The 14,363-nt window shown below is 37.7% G+C and overlaps 1 protein-coding gene across 5 annotated transcripts in view; it reads left to right on the plus strand.

The window, feature by feature from the left end:
* Positions 1-14,363, plus strand: part of Marf1 (meiosis regulator and mRNA stability factor 1-like protein) — a 1,146,796-nt gene that overhangs the window by 1,023,980 nt on the left and 108,453 nt on the right. For all 5 annotated transcript variants that reach the window (XM_090377798.1, XM_090377799.1, XM_090377800.1 and 2 more), the window contains one exon: positions 2,260-2,409. In XM_090377798.1, coding sequence (XP_090233924.1) covers positions 2,260-2,409 — 150 coding nt within the window. The remainder of the gene's footprint in view (positions 1-2,259; positions 2,410-14,363) is intronic.

A 14,363-nucleotide genomic window follows, 5' to 3' on the forward strand; every position in this document is an offset into this window, starting at 1 on the left:
CTGACCCACCTACATTTGCTCACTGGAGATGATCCATCACACTGTCCACATTGTTCTATAATTCTGACTGTGAAACATATTCTCATTGATTGCCTCTACTACAAACAAGACACAACTTCAATCTTGCTATCACTGGTCAATCTTCGTAAACCAATAACTCTTGAAAATCTCATTGGTGATACGGCAAATATTTCTGATTTTTTTAACTACCTCAGGCAAACTGTGCTTTTTAATCAGTTCTGATTTCAGAATTTTTTGTGACTTTATGGAAATTTCTCATCTCTTTATATAATAAATGAATAGGCACATTCATAGCAGCTTATGTGCCATTAAACCTCCATAACAACAACAAGCTGAGCTGGACAGGTATTTAGAACAAACGGAGGGGTGAAATGGGAGCAGTTTTTTTTTTTTTTTTTGGCTGATGCTGCATAAGCTTGCTTTCTTGCACTGTATGCCTCTACTAATTCTACTGCTAATGCTCTGTGGCTCCCACTTTAATTCAGTCCTCAAACATGAGCGATAAAACTTTTACTCTTACTTTCATTTCTGTCAATTAACATTCCAGACCTTTATATTTCAGTTTTGGCCTTTTTTATTATTATTTTTGTCTAGTATTTAAAGTGTATTGGCATTGAAAAGAATATGAAAAATATAAAAATCACTGAAATCAGTGAATGTTTATTCCTCTCTCCTTAGAATTCACAACAAAAGTGCCAATTCTCGGCAAGATGCATCGTGTTCTTTTTTGAACATGCTGCTAGAACAGATGATTACATCAGCTTTATCTGCAACCAATTGCATGAGGTCTGGAAAAGTTTTATGTTGTGATGTATGGATCAGTTTTCCTTAGAATTCACAACAAAAGTGCCAGTTCTTGGCAAGATGCATCGTGTTATTTTTGAATATGCTGCTAGAACATATGATTACATCAGCTTTATCTACAACCAATTGCATAAGGTCTGGAAAAGTTTTGTTGTGGTGTATGGATCAGTTTCAGTATTCTTGCTGTAACTGAGCATATTCCTTAAAAAATCTCCCTGTAAATACATTCATAATAATGTCTTCATTAATTATTATTATCATTAAATATTATTTATTTATGAGTGAGCTTCCCAAATGTGTGTAGGCTCTATGTAGTGAGTGTTTGATTGTGGACAGGTCTATGATTTAATTTATATATGAGATTTTAAAGAAAATATTTCTAAAAAAATTCACAAAAATTGTTACTTTTTTTTTTTTTTTTTGAAACAATAATATCCTTTACTTATGCATCTTTGGCTTCTGTAAGCCAAAATTGGAAAAGAATGTCTGACAGGTGTGATCTCCTCCTGATTTTCAAAGCTATTTTTCTTCTGCCTGTGCAGGCGCCTCCGTAGCCAGGTGGGAAGGAGCAGCAGTGCGTAGCACACGCTTCTTGATTAGACCGGGGTTCAAGCCCGTTACCACCAAATACGGAGGATGCGGAAAGGTCAGGGAATGACCACCGCATATCCCGGAGCAATATGGCCTTAGTTGCTAATGCTCCTAAAAACCAAATAACAACAATAACAACATCTTCTGCCTGTAGTAAAACTATGTCCATTATTGGCTGAAAACACAGATAAGAGACATTTTTTACTCATCTGTGTAATCAGCATGTGCTCATGAAAGGATTAATTGAAGAAAGAGAGAGAGAGAGAGAGAGAGAGAGAGAGAGAGAGAGAGAGAGAGAGGGAGGGAGGAGAGAGACAAAAAAACATGTACTGAATGGATTTCTTTTTTGTTGTTAATAAACTTGGTTGGTTGCTATATGCTATGTTTCTTTAATAAGCATCTTTTACCTGGAATTATTTCAAGTATTCTCAAATCACATTAGGTTGTGTAGCCATTCTTCTCCTAAAAAAAAAAAAAAGGAAAAGAAAGAAATACTCTGCATAGAATATCATAAAAGTGGAAAGTCTCATATGGCTGGATCACTTAAAAATAGCAAGTACTTTATCTAGCTACTAGCAGAAAATCATAATGGACAAGATGATGCTCAATTTACATATGAAGAATCTTATTACTCCATTCCATAGTTTTTCCACACACTCAAACATCAAGTTCATTTATTAATTTTTACCAGAAGTAAATTCAGTAGGTGTGAAGTGAGGAAAAATTTTAATTTAATAATTTTAATTTTATTAACATTGAACTAAATTTTGTTCATGATTTCGTTGAATATCATGATTTTAATAAATGGAAATGGATTGTTTGTAAATGTATTATTATTTGTAGGCTCACTTTCATCTACAGTATGCAAACCTGTCTTTTCTGAAAATAACTTGAAAGGTGATAATGGAGTATGTGATGATAATAAAAAGAAAAAAATTGTAACTTCCGAGAGCCAGAAAAAAAATTCAACTTCTGTGAGACTTGGCATTACAGGTACCATACTTTTCACTTTTTATCCTCTTTTTCCCATTTAATCTTTGATAGAAACCCTTTAGGTTATTTATTTTTTTTTTTTTTTATATTTTTTTTTTAATGTATACTGCATTTAAATTCTCAATTCCCTATCCATAAATGGATGAGGAATTAACCAACTATGAGTAATACTTAAATAGATAACTATATGTAACATTGACAGAAACTGTACTAATAGTCAAATGTATTCAAACTATTGATTATTATTGTTAGCATTAGCATTAGCATATGATCCAATAAAGCAAGCTTATGCAGCATCAGCCAAAAAAAAAAAAAAAAGATCCCATTTCACCACTCCGTTCGTTCCAAACACCTGTCCAGCTCAGCCTTAAATTTATTCAGGCTATCAACTTCCACAACAAAGGATGGAAGTCTGTTCCAAACAACTACTCGCTAGCTAAATGCGCTTCTTGATTAGACCGGGGCTCGAACCCGTCACCACCAAATACGGAGGATGCAGAAAGGTCAGTGAATGACCACCGCATATTCCTGGAGCAATATGGCCTTAGTTGCTAATGCTCCTAAAAACCAAATAACAAACAAACAAGCTGGCTAAAGGAAAACTTCTGCACATCTATCCTACATCTGTCTTTCCTCAATTTGAATTTATGCCCTCTCAGGTGATTATCCTGGGCAAGAGGAAGGATCCCATCAGCATTGAGCATGCTCAAACCATTCAAGGCTTTATACACCTCTATCAGATCACCTCGCCGGTGCCTAGTCTTCAGACACTGTAATTTATAAAAGTTAAGTCTTTCTTCGTAAGAGCAACCCTTTGTTCCATTCATTAATCTTATTGCCCTTCTCTGTACTCATTCCAGCAGCTCTACATCCTTCTTAAAATGAGGCCTCCAGACCTGTATACAGTACTCAAGGTGTGTGACCTGACCATTGCCTTATACAAGGGGATAATCACCTCCTTATCATTGCTAGAAAAATTCCTGTATATCATTGATAAGACACTATGAGCTACTCTTGCAGACCATCTGCATTGCTCAGAAAGCTTCATATCTGCTTGCACAATTACCCCCAGGTCCTTTTCGTTCTCTACCACTGTCAGTGTAGTACCACAGTTGATACGTCACTCTGGGGTTACTGCTTCCCATATGTAGTACAGTCGGTCCTCGTATAACACGTGTTTACATTACACGAATTCGATCATACACGATTTATAAATAGGGGAACGTTATCTTATATAACACGAACCAAATTCGCTTATGCACGATTCGCCTTTGTGTTTACAAGAAATGGCAGTCGAACGCGGAATCACCCCAACCGAACTCAACACGATAGGAATGGAGAAGATTCTGAAAATGTATTTGTGTTTTATATCAGTGAAGGGGAAACACATTTCATCATAATAACGTAAAAACCCACACAATTCCAGCTATCGATAATTTGCAATTGCAATTAGATCGAGTTTACGACCAGTTTATAACAGATTCCACTAGCAGAAACGCAACTGGAAATTGTTTTTATTGTTTTATGGTAATAAACCCTAGAAATGTGCTTTAGTAAAATGTGAGGTGTTAATAGTGTATCTCGGCCTTTACGGTGTTGTTTATTGAGTTGCTACACGCGCGCAGCTTTGTTTATGTGTATTAAGCGTGCCTCCTCGTTTTGTAATTGTGCTTTAAAAATGAGTAAAATACTTAAAAGGTGTTAAAAGGAAGCGTTCTGGCGAAGACACTGCAGATTCAGAGAGAAAAAGAAAACAATATCGATAAACAGAGGCGGACTGGATCAAAAATTCTTACCCGGGAAAATTTATAGTGGCCTCATACTACGGTTTATGGCCAAAATCACACCGGCCTCCGGCCCACCGGGATTTCCCGGATAAGGCTTATGGCCAGTCCGCCTCTGTCGATAGAGAAAAAATATGAAATTGTGAAACGCTTTGAGCGAAATGAAAGACCATGTGGTATTGCACGTGCTACAGACCTAAATGAGGCAACGCCGAGAATTACAAAGAATGCAGAGAAAATAAAAACAACTTTCATAGCGGGAACAACTCAAAGTATAATTAACATCCATTAGATTAAGACAAAAGAATTGGAAGAGATGGAGCGGCTGTCTTTTCTATCTGTTTTTCGATTTTCTATCTGTTTGGATAGAAAATCAAACAAAAAACAAGTTTGCTTACGATAGAAGCAAAAGCATTAGCAATATTTTATTACGTAATAGTCGTAATAAAATACGTAAGCATTTTATCACGACTTACGTATTATAATTTTATTACGACTATTTTATTTAATATAATAAATTTTTTACGAATAAAATACGTATTTTATTCGTAAAAAATACTTTTTAGTATTAAAAAATACTAAAAATACTTTATTATAATATAATAAATAATGAAAAATATTTTTTATTATTTATTATATTATAATAAAAAAATATATTATATTATTTTTTATTACGTATTTTAATCGTTATAAAATACTTATGTATTTTATAACGATTAAAATTACCCTATTATTTATTGTGTTTGGTAATGTTTTGGTTCCAAATGTGTGTTCAATCTTGGGTGGTCGGCACCTAACCCCACTTTTCCCATAGGGCCTGTTGTTTATATTGCACGATTTTACATTGCACGAGAGTTTCTAGGAACACAACTATTGTGCTATACGAGGACAGACTGTACTTAACATTTGTCAGCGTTAAACTTCATTTTCCACCACTCAGCCCATCTGCACAACTTTTCTAGATCCTGTTGCAGCAGCATACTGTCATTAGTGTCCTTAACAATCCTGCCAACCTTCGTATTGTCTGCAAACTTGGACATTAAGCTTGATATACCATCATCAATATCATTTATAAATGCAGAAAACAACAATGGACCCAATACTGAACCCTGAGGGACTCCACTAATAACATTAGTCCACGATGAGCAGCATCCATTAATTACTACTCTGTCTTCTCCCACTCAACATTCCCTTTATTCATAGCAGCAATTTGCATCCAGTGCCACACTGCTCCAATTTGTTCAGCAGTCTTCTATGTGCAACAGTATCAAAAGCCTTTCTAAGATCCAAATATATGATATCAAAGTTATTCCCTGCATCCAGTTCCTTTGTGACCACATCATAGCATCCGATCAAATTAGTCAGGCAAGACTTTCCCTTAGCAAAACCATGCTCTGTCTGAGCTATAACTGAAGTCTTGTCTTGCGTCTTTAACTAGTGCCTCCATTAATTTTCCTGGAACAGAAGTTAAACTCACAGGTCTATAATTACTTGTGTCGCCCTTTGATCCTCCTTTCTGAATTGGTGTCACATTTGCATATTTCCAGTCCATGGGTACCTCCCCTGAATCCAAAGAAGCTCCCAAAGAAGCTCTCATAATTATGGCTAAGGGTTTGCTTACTTCCTTTGCTGCCTCCTATAATATAACTGGATAAATCATGTCCACTCCGGATGCCTTTTTTATGTTTATCTTCAACAATTTCTCCTCCACTTTGCTCTCAGTTATTACAAAATCATCTAGCTTACTGCCAGAGTTTAACTCACCTCTGGCATTCCCCTCCCTGAATAACTCCTCATATGTGAATGTAGATGCAAAATACTCATTTAGTTTGTTAACCAGCTGAGCAGGATCATCAACAGTTGAATCATCAATATCCAGTGGACCAATCTGATTCATCCCTTTCCTTCTAGAGTTTAACTATGTAAACTCTAGAAGGAAAGAAAAACATTGTTTTTCTTTGCATTCTTTGCCAAGGATTTCTCATAATCTGCCTTTGCCTGCCTAATCTCCTTTGTGACTTGGTTACAGACCAACTTATATCTATCATAGGCTTCCATGTCACCCATTAATTTATATGTATCCCATGCATTTTTCTTCTCTGCCGTATGTCTCATTAGTTCATCTGACATCCATTTAGACCTGAACCTTGAACAATATTTCTTAGTTGGTATGTAAAGCCTAGTAGCTTCCAAGATAAATTCTTTGACTGCTTCCCATTTTGAATTGGCTGTTGGTAACATCATCAGTTGGTCCCACCGTATAGAATTTAAATACTGTCTCAGACCACCGTAGTCGCCTTTACAAAAACAAAAACCCCTGATGGTAGTTATCTCTTTGAAAAAATCCAACTTCAGGACACTGTGATCACTGCCACTTAGTGGTTCCTTTATCTGCAGATTCTTGATGCATGAAGAATCACTACTAATAATCAGATCAAGAGTATTACTCCCTCTAGCTGCCTCCCAAACATGCTGATTATGTTGTATATTACAAAGTTAAAAACTGTCAAGGAATATTATGATGTATTACAGCAGATGTAATATCAACATTTCCTATTTTTTATATATTTTCTCTGTTTTATATATATATATATATATATATATATATAAAACAGAGAAAATAAGTAAAAAATGTGCTTCTAAGTGTAATTTAGAAAGGATATGCTGAACACAGGTACTAGACCAGCCATTGACAATCCTATGCACATATACCACGAGGTGGCATATGAGAAGATTTTCTGCAATACTCAGATGATGTAATACTTCACATTATTTATTATCCCAAAGCTTACTAAGTCATCTGTTATTAAACCAATGTCAAACCAAATTTATTAAAATTTATTACTCATCAAAGGGTTGTTTTTTGAAGCACATGAATGTGCTTCAGAATCAAAGTAAACAGGTATGAACATTGTTTTTCTTATTAAGTAGCATAATTTGGCTTGGTTTAAAACATAAATTAGGTGGCTCTAGTATTTTCTCTAAATTTGCTATGCAAATGTCTCCAGAACTTGTAGATGCTCCAATAGTATCTGTAATAGAAAACTATTATAAATTAGAAAATTAGATCAAACCCATTTGGTTGGACAGGTGTATTTCAGATACATCTGACTAAGGTGGTAAGTGTGAAAATTTTTATATCTATAATGAACAGAAATGACATGAGTTAAAAGGTTGTTGACCCCATGATGAGACAGGTGTTTGAGATTGTGTATACTATTGTAATATGGATCCTTGAATTAAACAGTAACATAAAACAATGTCTTACATTTAGATACATTTCTGTGTGCCATATTCTTAAAAAAATTTTAGATCCTACAGGTTATATGATTAAATATCTGCCAGGGGCAAAGGTTGATGACGTTGTAGAGCGGATATCATCTTTTAAGGGCACAAAAGGTGATATAGTTGTACACGTTGGCACTAATGATATTAAGAGTAGGAGACCGGCGGAATTACTTAGCAAGTACAGGTCACTGTTGAAAAAAAGCCGTGAATTAGGGTTGAACTTGAAAGTGTCTGCAATTCTGCCCAGACACGATAGGAGGGAGTATATGATGAGAGCCTTGTCGATCAATTCGGCCCTGGAGGGATTGTGCAAGGCTCAAGGGGTAGAATTTTTTTCAGCCTGGACTGTACTTGTTAACAGGAGAGATTGCTTCTACAGGGATTGGATACACTTAAATAGAAAGGGTGCAAGAATTTTTGCTGATGCTGTTGAGGCAGTGTTAGGTGGGTCGGAAAACTGCTAGTTGGGGGGGATACAAGGACTAATAGATTAACAGTAGCCAGTGGCAGAGGTGGAAGTGATTCTTGCACTGCTTCTATTGAAATGAGCAGAAGTCTGAAAAACAAGATGCAGGATATTTCAGAGACTGCTGGTAGTCATTGCGGTACAAGTAAACACATGGGTTGTGTTAGGGTAGCTAAGAATAGAAACAGGTGCATGTATACCTGCGTGTACACCAATGCTAGGAGTTTGGTAAATAAATTTGATGAATTTGAGGTATTGCTCAAAACATCAAAGGCAGATATTGTTGGGATATCAGAGACGTGGTGTCACACAGATATAAGTAATGCGGAACTGGAATTTGGGGAATACAATGTGTATAGAAAGGATAGACAGGACAGGAGGGGAGGAGGGGTTATGCTATTAATTAAGAAACACATAAAGTCCAAGGAAGTGAAGCCAGTCGACATCGATGGACAGGGCAGCGTCGAGTCAGTTTGGTGTGACATAAGCATAGGGAAATCAAAATTGAGAGTAGGAGTGTGCTATAGGCCTAATGACTCTGATGAGTATAATAAGATATTGTACAGGGAAATAGAGTGGGCCAGTAAATCAGAGAGTCTTATAATGGGGGACTTTAATTTCCCAGATATTGACTGGAATTTGTGGGTTGGTCACTCGCACACTAGCAAGGCTTTTGTGGATTTATTGGATGATTGTTTTCTACATCAGCATGTTCGTGAGGCAACAAGAGGGAGCAATACTCTTGATCTGATTATCAGTAGTGATTCTTCATGCATTAAGAACCTGCAGATAAATGAACCACTAGGTGGCAGTGATCACAGTGTGTTGAAGTGGGATTTACTCAAGGAGGAAACTACCATCAGAGGTAAAGGGAAGGGTTTTTGTTTTCGTAAAGGCGACTATGATGGTCTGAGACAGTATTTAAATTCTATACAGTGGGACCAACTGATGATGTTACCAACAGCAAACTCAAAATGGGAAGCATTCAAGGAACTAATCTTGGAAGCTACTAGGCTTTACATACCAACTAAGAAATATTGTTCAAGGTTTAGGCCAAAATGGATGTCAGATGGACTAATGAGGCATATGGCAGAGAAGAAAAATGCATGGGATACATACAAATTAATGGGTGACATGGAAGCCTATGATAGATATAAGTTGGTCTGTAACCAAGTCACAAAGGAGATTAGGCAGGCAAAGGCAGACTATGAAAAATCCTTGGCAAAGGATGCAAAGAAAAACAGAAAAGAGTTCTTTACATACTTGAACTCGAAAAGGAAAGGGATGAATCAGATTGGTCCACTGGATATTGATGGTTCAACAGTTGAGGATCCTGCTCAGGTGGCTAACAATCTAAACGAGTATTTTGCATCTACATTCACGCATGAGGAGTTATTCAGGAAGGAGAATGATGTAGGTAAAGTAAACATTGGCAGTGAGCTGGATGATTTTGTAATAACTGAGAGGAAAGTGGAGGAGAGATTGTTGAGGATAAACATAAAAAAGGCACCTGGGGTGGATGGGATCTATCCAGTTATATTAAAGGAGGCAGCAAAGGAAGTATGCAAACCCCTAGCCATAATTATGAGAGCTTCTTTGGACTCAGGGGAGGTACCCATAGACTGGAGATGTGCAAATGTAACCCCAATTCACAAAGGAGGATCAAAGGCTGACACAAGTAATTATAGACCTGTTAGTTTAACTTCTGTTCCAGGTAAATTAATGGAGGCACTGGTTAAAGAAGCACTGCAGGATCATCTAGACAAGAATTCAGTTATAGCTCAGACGCAGCATGGTTTTGTTAAGGGCAGGTCTTGCCTGACCAATTTGATTGGATACTATGATGTAGTCACAAAAGAACTGGATGCAGGGAATAACTATGATATTATATATTTGGATCTTAGAAAGGCTTTTGATACTGTTGCACATGGAAGACTGCTGCACAAATTGGAGCAGTGTGGCATTGGAGGCAAATTGCTGTTATGGATAAGGGGATGGTTGAGTGGCAGAAGACAGAGAGTGGTAATCAATGGACACTGCTCAACGTGGACTAATGTTATTAGTGGAGTTCCTCAAGGTTCAGTGTTGGGGCCGTTGTTGTTTTCGGTGTTTATGAATGATATTGATGATGGGATATCAAGTTTAATGTCCAAGTTTGCAGATGATACAAAGGTTGGCAGGGTCGTTAAGGACAATACTGACGCTATGCTGCTGCAACAGGATCTGGAAAGGTTGAACAGATGGGCTGAGAGGTGGCAAATGAGGTTTAACATCGACAGATGTAAAGTGCTGCATATGGGAAACAGTAACCCCAGAGCAACGTATCAACTCTGCGGTACTACACTGACAGTGGTGGAGAATGAAAAGGACCTGGGGGTAATTGTGCAGGCAGATATGAAGTTCTCTGAGCAGTGCAGACGAGCTGCAAGAGTAGCTCATGGTGTCTTGTCAATGATATACAGGAATTTTTCTAGCAGGGATAAGGAGGTGATTATTCCCTTGTATAAGGCAATGGTAAGGCCACATCTTGAGTACTGTATACAGGTCTGGAGGCCTCATTTCAAGAAGGATGTAGAGCTGCTGGAACGGGTACAGAGAAGGGCAACAAGATTAGTAAATGGAACAAAGGGTTGCTCTTACGAAGAAAGGCTAAGTTTTGCAAATTACAGAGTCTGGAGACTAGGCACCGGCGAGGTGATCTGATAGAGGTGTATAAGGCTTTGAATGGTTTGAGCATGCTCAATGCCAATGGGATTCTTCATCTTTCTCAGAATAATCACCTCAGAGGGCATAAATTCAAATTGAGGAAGGACGGATGTCGGATAGATGTGCGGAAATTTGCCTTTGGCCAGCGGGTGGTTGGTTGGTGGAACCGACTTCCATCACTTGTTGTTGAAGTTGATAGCCTAAACAAATTTAAAGCTCAACTGGACAGGTATTTCGAACGAACGGAGGGGTGAAATGGGAGTGGGTTTTTTTTTTTTTTTTTTTGGCTGATGCTGAATAAGCTTGCTTTCTTGCATCATATGCCTCTGCTAATGCTAATGCTAATATATTCCTGCTAACAAATAATAATGAAAGTAAAAGTGAAACAAAGGCTCCTTTGTGTGGGGAAGGGACTGGGAAATGAAGCTACATGGTGAAAATGTGTTGCTGTCTTGTCTCTTTGGTGGGGGGACATTTATAGGTGCATTAGTTTATGTGTAACTCCTATTGTCTTCATCTATTGTCTCTTTGTCCATCCACATGTAATAACTCAACTCCTGATGGATAGATTTTCATAAAATTTTATATTTGACTCATTTAGAAAAATTTGTCAAGCCAATCTGAATTTCAAGATTAAAAGTCCAGCCAACAGTTATTTCTTTGTCCATCTGCCTGCCTGCCTGCATGTAATAGTAGACTCCAGTAGATGGATTTTGATGAAATTTTATAATTTAGCTCTTTTAGAGTGATTTGTCAAGTCAACACCAGGAGACATTTAACCAACCTTTTTTGAATTTAAATTTATCTCCAATTGTTTTGCAATGCCTTTTGCATTGCTCAAGAAAGAGTAAGGATGCCATTAACACTTATTTTACATAACCCATTTAAAGCTTTAAACACCTAAATCTAGTCTTATCACATGTGCTAGTTTCCAAGTGCTGCTATTTAGAGAACTCAAGTCTTCCTTTAAGGGTAAGACTACCCTTTTGTGCCCACAAGCTAATCATGTTACTCTTCTCTGCACCCTTTCCAGAAACTCTACATCCCTTCTAAAATGAGGCTTTCAAACCTCATATATGCAGCCTAACCATTATAGCCTTATACAGGGGATAAACACCTCTTTTTCATTTTTGTCAAAATTTCTGTATATCATTGACAGCCCCCCCTCCCAATGAAACACCCCAGCAGCTGGTCCATACTGCTCAGAGAACTTCATAGAAAAGTTCTCTATAAAGTTCATATAACTAGAAATAATTGTGAATTCTGATATGAAGATTCTGAGCAGTGCAGACAGAATAGATTTTTTTTTTTTTTTTTTCCAGTCTGTCCTACCTTTAGACTGGTATGTAATTGGTAAGGTATGTTAATAGTAGCAAATGATGCAAGAAAGCAAACTTATAAATGGAACCATCTTTTGGAGGGAATGGGAACTAACCGTTTGCTGGCTAAAGGCAAACTTAAAAGCAGATAAATTCTTCTGAAACCATCCTTCCTCAGTTTAAATTTATGCCCCCCTGATGTGTGTAATCTGTGCAAGAGAAAGAATTCCATCAACAGTGAGCTTGCTCAATCCATTTAAAGCCTTAAACACTTCAAATATCATCATCTTGCAGGTGCCTGGTCTCCAGATGCTGGAATTTATAGAAGCCTTTCTTGGTGAGAGCACCCCTTTGTTCCTCTCACTTGCCTCCTCCCTCTTCTCTGTGCCCATTCCAGTAGCTCTACATCCTAAAATGAGGTCTCCAGACCTGTGTGCAGCACTCAAGATGCACACAGTATTACCTCCTCCTAAATCACCGTCTGCTTGTTCCAGATGGTGATTTAGGAGGAGATAATACTCATAGCTTTACAGAAATTTTTTCTTTATTTATATATAGCTTCAACAGTTTCTCTAAACTTTCCTCTCAGTTTTCACAAAATCAATTAGCTGCCTGTAATTTGATATACTTCTGAAATCTCCATTACAAAAAAAAAAAAAAAACCTCTGTGTACTCTACGCATGAAAGATGATTTATGTGAAAACATCTTTGAAGAAAATCTGAAACAGAAATGATGCAAATTAAATCACTTCCTAAATGATGCTAATGAAGTCACTAGCATTTATTCGGTAGAGTAAGTAGTGTGCATGAGCCCACTACTTACTCTACCGAATCAACAGACAGAGAACAACGTGAAATTTACAGACACACATGCAATTTACAGACAATATACACGGAGCAACATGGCTTAGTTGCTGATGCTCCAAAATCCTACTACAACCAACCAAAGATGCTTTAGTGCCATTTAGGAAGCATTAACATTAGTAGAGGCATATGATGCAAGAAAGCAAGCTTATGCAGCATCAGCCAAGGGAAAAAAAAAAAAAAAAAAAAACCTTCCACTTTAATCTCTCCGTTCGTTCGAAATAACTGTCCAGCTGAACCTTAAATTTATTTAGGCTATCAACTTCCACGACAAGAGATGGAAGTCTGTTCCACAAACCAACCACCCGCTGGCATAAGGCAAATTTCCGCACATCTATCCCGTCTGCACTGCTCAGAGAATTTCATATTTGCCTGCACAATTACCCCCAAGTTCTTTTCATTCTCTACCACTGTCACTGTAGTACCACATTATTCTGAGCAAGAGGAAGAATCCCATCGGCATTGAGCATGCTCAAATCATTCAAGGCTTTATACACCTCTATCAGATCACCTCGCTGGTGCCTAGTCTCCCGACACTGTAATTTGCAAAACTTAAGCCTTTCTTCGTAAGAGCAACCCTTTGTTCCATTCACTAATCTTGTTGCCCTTCTCTGTACTCGTTCCAGCAGCTCTACATCCTTCTTGAAATGAGGCCTCCAAACCTGTATACAGTACTCAAGGTGTAGCCTGACCATTGCCTTATACAAGGGAATAATCACCTCCTTATCCCCACTAGTAAAATTCCTGTATACCATTGACAAGACACCATGAGCTACTCTTGCAGCCCGTCTGCACCGCTCAGAGAATTTCATATTTGCCTGCACAATTACTCCCAAGTTCTTTTCATTCTCTACCACTGTCACTGTAGTACCACAGAGTTGATACGTTGCTCTAGGGTTGCTGTTTCCCATATGTAATACTTTACATTTGTCAATGTTAAACTTCATTTGCCACCTCTCAGCCCATCTGCTCAACCTTTCCAGATCCTGTTGCAGCAGCATAGCACCTGTAGTGTCCTTAACAACCCTGCCAACCTTTGTATCGCCTGTAAACTTGGACATTAAGCTTGAAATACCATCATCAGTATTATTTATAAATACAGAAAACAATTGGACCCAACACTGAACCCTGAGGGACTCCACTAATAACATTATTCCACAGACATACTTCCAGTCCATGGGTACCATCCCTGAGTTGAAAGAAGCTCTCATAATTATGTCTAAGGGTTTGCTTACTTCCTTTGCTGCCTCCTTTAATATAACTGGATAGATCCCATCCACTCCAGGTGCCTTTTTTATGTTTATCCTCAACAATTTCTCCTCCACTTTCCTCTCAGTTATTACAAAATCATCTAGCTCACTGCCAGAGTTAACTTCACCTCTGGCATTCCCCTTCCTGAATAACTCGTGTGAATGTAGATACAAAATACTCGTTTAGTTTGTTAGCCACCTGAGCAGGATCCTCAACTGTTGAACCATCAATATCCAGTGGACCAATCTGATTCATCCCTTTCCTTCTAGAATTTAC

Source organism: Mastigoproctus giganteus, chromosome 7, assembly GCF_048544385.1.
Source record: "Mastigoproctus giganteus isolate SK-2022 chromosome 7, ASM4854438v1, whole genome shotgun sequence".
NCBI lineage: Eukaryota > Metazoa > Arthropoda > Arachnida > Uropygi > Thelyphonidae > Mastigoproctus > Mastigoproctus giganteus.